The sequence below is a fragment of the Nanorana parkeri genome, unplaced genomic scaffold (assembly GCF_000935625.1).
Source record: "Nanorana parkeri isolate BGI_ZX_2015 unplaced genomic scaffold, ASM93562v1 scaffold899, whole genome shotgun sequence".
Classification (NCBI taxonomy): Eukaryota; Metazoa; Chordata; class Amphibia; order Anura; family Dicroglossidae; genus Nanorana; species Nanorana parkeri.
The window spans coordinates 39395-43554 of record NW_017307167.1 but is presented as its reverse complement, the minus strand read 5'-3'; the positions used below and the strand labels follow the sequence as shown (position 1 = coordinate 43554).

Here is a 4160-nt window from a genome sequence, read left to right as displayed (position 1 = left end):
TCTAGGGCCATCAATCACTGATAACACTAAACTGATGAGCGGTAAAAGCTTTTAAAGCGTCGCCTATGGCCAATTTTGGGTATGCTAGTTTTTTGCAATTTTGCGAGTGCGCGCAAATTTTACGCTTGACATGTTTGGTGTCTATTTACCCGACGTGACCCCATCTTTTATATTTTACCAAAAAAGTGGGTAATATTAGTTGTTTTATAGCATAATTCTCAAAATTTTCAGTAATTTCTCTGGAATATAGTAAAAAATAAAACCCGCAGTGGTGATTAAATACCACCAAAAGAAAGCTCTATCTGTCCCCAAAAAATGGTATAAAATTCATTTCAGTACAGCGTTGCATGACGGAATAAACTTCAGTCAAAGTACCGCAGCGCTGAATACTGAAAAATGGCCTGGCCAGGAAGGGGGTCTAAACACCTGGTCTTGAAGTGGTTAAAATGAATTAAAATAAAAAACAAAGCACAAAAAAAGCCACCACACACCGGAGTCAAGAACAGGCATACTGTATGGCCTCTTAGCTGGCACAAGCATCCGCACTGCCACCATTGCTGATTACAGAATGTGAAATCATTCATACACACACACCATGCGTTTTACTGCATGTTAATGTGTGTTGTGTTAGGGCAGCCCATTTATTTGGCGAAATGTAGTACACCACAACACATAGTACTGCAGGTGCATTGGGGGTACCATTTAAATTGAATGGCACTGCAACACTGAGCATAACTATGTGATGTGAAGAGCCCTATATTTCAGTTATCACCATGACTGGTGTCCCCTTTGGAAGATCTTTCCTCACCTCTTATTCTGGTGACTACCTTTTGGATTTCCCATTGCTTTCTATCTTGGTGAGAATAGTCATCAGGACAAATACAGAGGGTGATACTGCCTAGCGGGTACACAGACACCAATATAAACTGGTGTTCTATTCCTTCTCTACTCCCAAAAACATAGGCTTAGCTGGAGATATGCTTCAATTCATCAAGAGCTCACTAGGAAGCACTGCTGTTCTGTGTGCTTTCTCTGACAATATAATGGCAGTGTTGGCTACACCACCATTACATGTATTTGTAGGTCCAACCCATATTGCTTCGAATCTCTTTATTTATAGGTTATTTGTTGCTCTTGCAGTGACCTTTTTCTGTGTTTTTGCTCTCAGGCTATTTTTAGCACTGTGAGCATGTTGTCAGTCACTTTTCTCTTTTTTGTCCTCAGCCTGCAGTTCCAAACCATCACCAGATCCCAGTGTCCAGCCCAATAAAATGGATGCTGCACGAAACAAGCCCCGGATACCCCCACATATGCCAAAGCTCTTCATTCCCTCTTCCAGTGTCAACAAATTCCCACCAGAGATCACAGTCACACCCCCAACACCAACCCTTCTCTCTCCCAAGGGTAGCATCTCTGAGGAAACCAAACAGAAGCTAAAGGTAAACAGCACTGACTAGGAATAAATGAAAAGGGGTAATACGGAATCAAATTGGGGGGTTTTCTTACAGTATGTGGGAGGGGATGCAGGTGTTGACACAGCAGTAATGTACTACTAGGAGGACCCTGTATCAAAATGTCTAGTCAGAAGTGGGTAGCTCCAGGCGGTTACCTTAGTCTGTTTTTGCAGGATACCTAATGGTAAATATGGTGACATGTCTGCTCCCATTTAATAATCCAGACGTTCATAGGCTGTCCCCTTTTTTTTAAACCTCTCATGTATATTTTGGGCATTCCTAGAGGTAACCACTGCACGCTATTTGTAAGGTATATGCCCAGGTGCTCATTCACAAACATATTCATACAAATTCAAAGTAGATATAGTGGCACTCGTAGGTCTTGCAGCGGAGAGAAGTCAAAGCATCAGCGTTTTATTGTCAACGTTATAATGGAGCTCAGTGCAGCTTTCTCAAGACATCTTGAGAAAGAAGGACTGAGCTTCATCGAAATGTTGCCAATAAAATGCTGATGCTTTGACTTCTCTCCGCTGCAAGACCTACGGGTGCCTCTATATCTACTTTGGATGTACAGTATATATTATGTATAGATTATTTATGGCACTTTTATAAATACTTACCCAACTTCCTCTCTAACTTTCTACAGTCTGTCATCCTGTCCTCTCAATCTGCTGCCAATGTGAAGAAGGAGACTTTGTGCCAACCAGCTCTAGAGATCCTGGACACTTCCAGTCAGGAGTCATCCCTTGAGAGCGACACCGATGAGGATGATGACTACATGGACATCTAAGGACTTCACAGTGTTCACTTCTCACCAACTGCCAAATGAAAATCCTGCCTATGACTCCCACCAGATTGTGCTTGCATGCTACAGCTCTTGGCATGTGAATTGCTTTGCGTCTGCCAGCAGCCAAATCGCCATATTATAGTGTGCCAGCGCTATGTGCAGGTCCTCCTGGCCGGCCTGGGAGAAGGGTCAGGGCATAAAGAACTTGCAGGAGTCTCTCTGGCTTTGCACAGGGCTCTTTGCCTATTTCAGGCCTGGAAGACCACACAGTAGATATTCCTGAACTGTTGCGGACTTGAACTTCATTTCTGACGAATAATATCATTCATAATGTTGTGTCAGATCGTTCTGCAGCTCCAATCTTGGTGCTGATCTGAGAACTTTTGACTCGGTGGAGTTGCTGAAAATCACAGGCTATGTCACCTCCTTTTGAGGTCCATTTTTATAAGACAGAATGTGATGTTTGTATTATAAACACAAAGGTGTAGATGAAAAGAAAATTGCGATAATGACAGAATTCCAAGAACTGATATATGTTGCACAGTTTTTTGTAAAAAAAGAAATAAAACAATTATATCATTTTCATTGACTCTTCTGAGAGGTATCTCTACTTGTAATTAGGTCAGCTTTCCCCAATAAAGAGAGAGGTTGAGGTCACGGAAATGTCCACTACATGGAGCAGTTGCCTGAGGTTGTGTAAATTGATGGAATTGGACACTGGCAAACAAAAGCTGTAGACCAGCCCAGGATAACCTCTTCTTCTACTAGGATGATGGACTTTTTTGCTGGCACCTTTTTTTTCTTGCCTAAGGTACTTTTTGCCTTTCACCTCAACAATCACATGGTTCTTCCCTCCGTCTGTCTGGCTCCAGTTCACAAAAAGGAAATGTTTCTCTATTGTCTGGATGTGTTTTGGGCTGTGAGAGTCTATCTCTCAGCCACTGCTTCTTTCAGGAGTACTGATTCCATTTATGTCATCCTGGATGGTGCCTGTAAGGGTCCACTGCCTTCTCATTCCACCATATTTAGTTGGCTCGGGTAGACCATAATTCAAGCTTCCTGGCAAGGTGCACACTACTAGAGCAGGCAGTTGTTTCTCAGACTTGCAAGGTTGCTACCTGATCTTCTACTCCCACATTCTACCAGGTGGATGTTTTAGAATCATCTGATGCCAGCTTCAGTTGTAAGGTCTTTAACCACTTCAAGACCAGGTGTTTAGACCCCCTTCCTGGCCAGGCCATTTTTCAGTATTCAGCGCTGCGATACTTTGACTGACGTTTATTCAGTCATGCAACGCTGTACTGAAATTAATTTTATACCATTTTTTTGGGACAGATAGAGCTTTCTTTTGGGGGTATTTATTCACCACTACGGGTTTTATTTTTTATTATAATTAGGAAAAATTATTGAAAATTTTGAAAAAAAAACGTTTTTTGTAACATTATGTTAGGAAACATTTATTATTACCCAGTTTTTTGGTCAAATATAAAAGATCAGGTCACATCGGTTAAATAGACACCAAACATGTCAAGCTTTAAAATTGAAAACGACGGCAACCAAAATTGGCCATAGGCGACACTTTAAACGTTTTTACCACTCATCAGTTTAGTGTTATCAGTGCTTGATTGACCTAAACTTATTGCTCTCACTGCGACGTTCGCGGCGATATGTAACATGTGCGGCGTAATGGGCGCAATCGTCTTTTTTGCACGTATGCGCCCCCGAGTATGTATGGGTGGGGACTTTTAAAAAAAACTAGCTCGGGGGCGTGTCTGAGCGGACGTCTAGAGACGCCCGCTCAGATCGAGAGAGCTCCTGGCTGGCCGTTTTTTTACTACGGCCGGCCCGGAGGTAGTTAAGGCAGTCCCCAGGTTTTCCTTTAGTTTTTTTTTCTTGGGTCTGTTGGCATTTGTTTGCTG

At 42.4% G+C, this 4160-nt stretch overlaps 1 protein-coding gene across 1 annotated transcript in view; it reads left to right on the top strand.

The window, feature by feature from the left end:
• The window catches only part of CABIN1 (calcineurin binding protein 1), a 160136-nt gene extending 157331 nt beyond the window's left edge, over positions 1-2805 (top strand). The window contains exons 37-38 of the mRNA XM_018565909.1: positions 1225-1439; positions 2101-2805. Of these exons, the coding sequence (XP_018421411.1) occupies positions 1225-1439; positions 2101-2244 (359 nt within the window). The 3' untranslated portion in view covers positions 2245-2805. The remainder of the gene's footprint in view (positions 1-1224; positions 1440-2100) is intronic.
• Positions 2806-4160: the final 1355 nt, after the last annotated feature.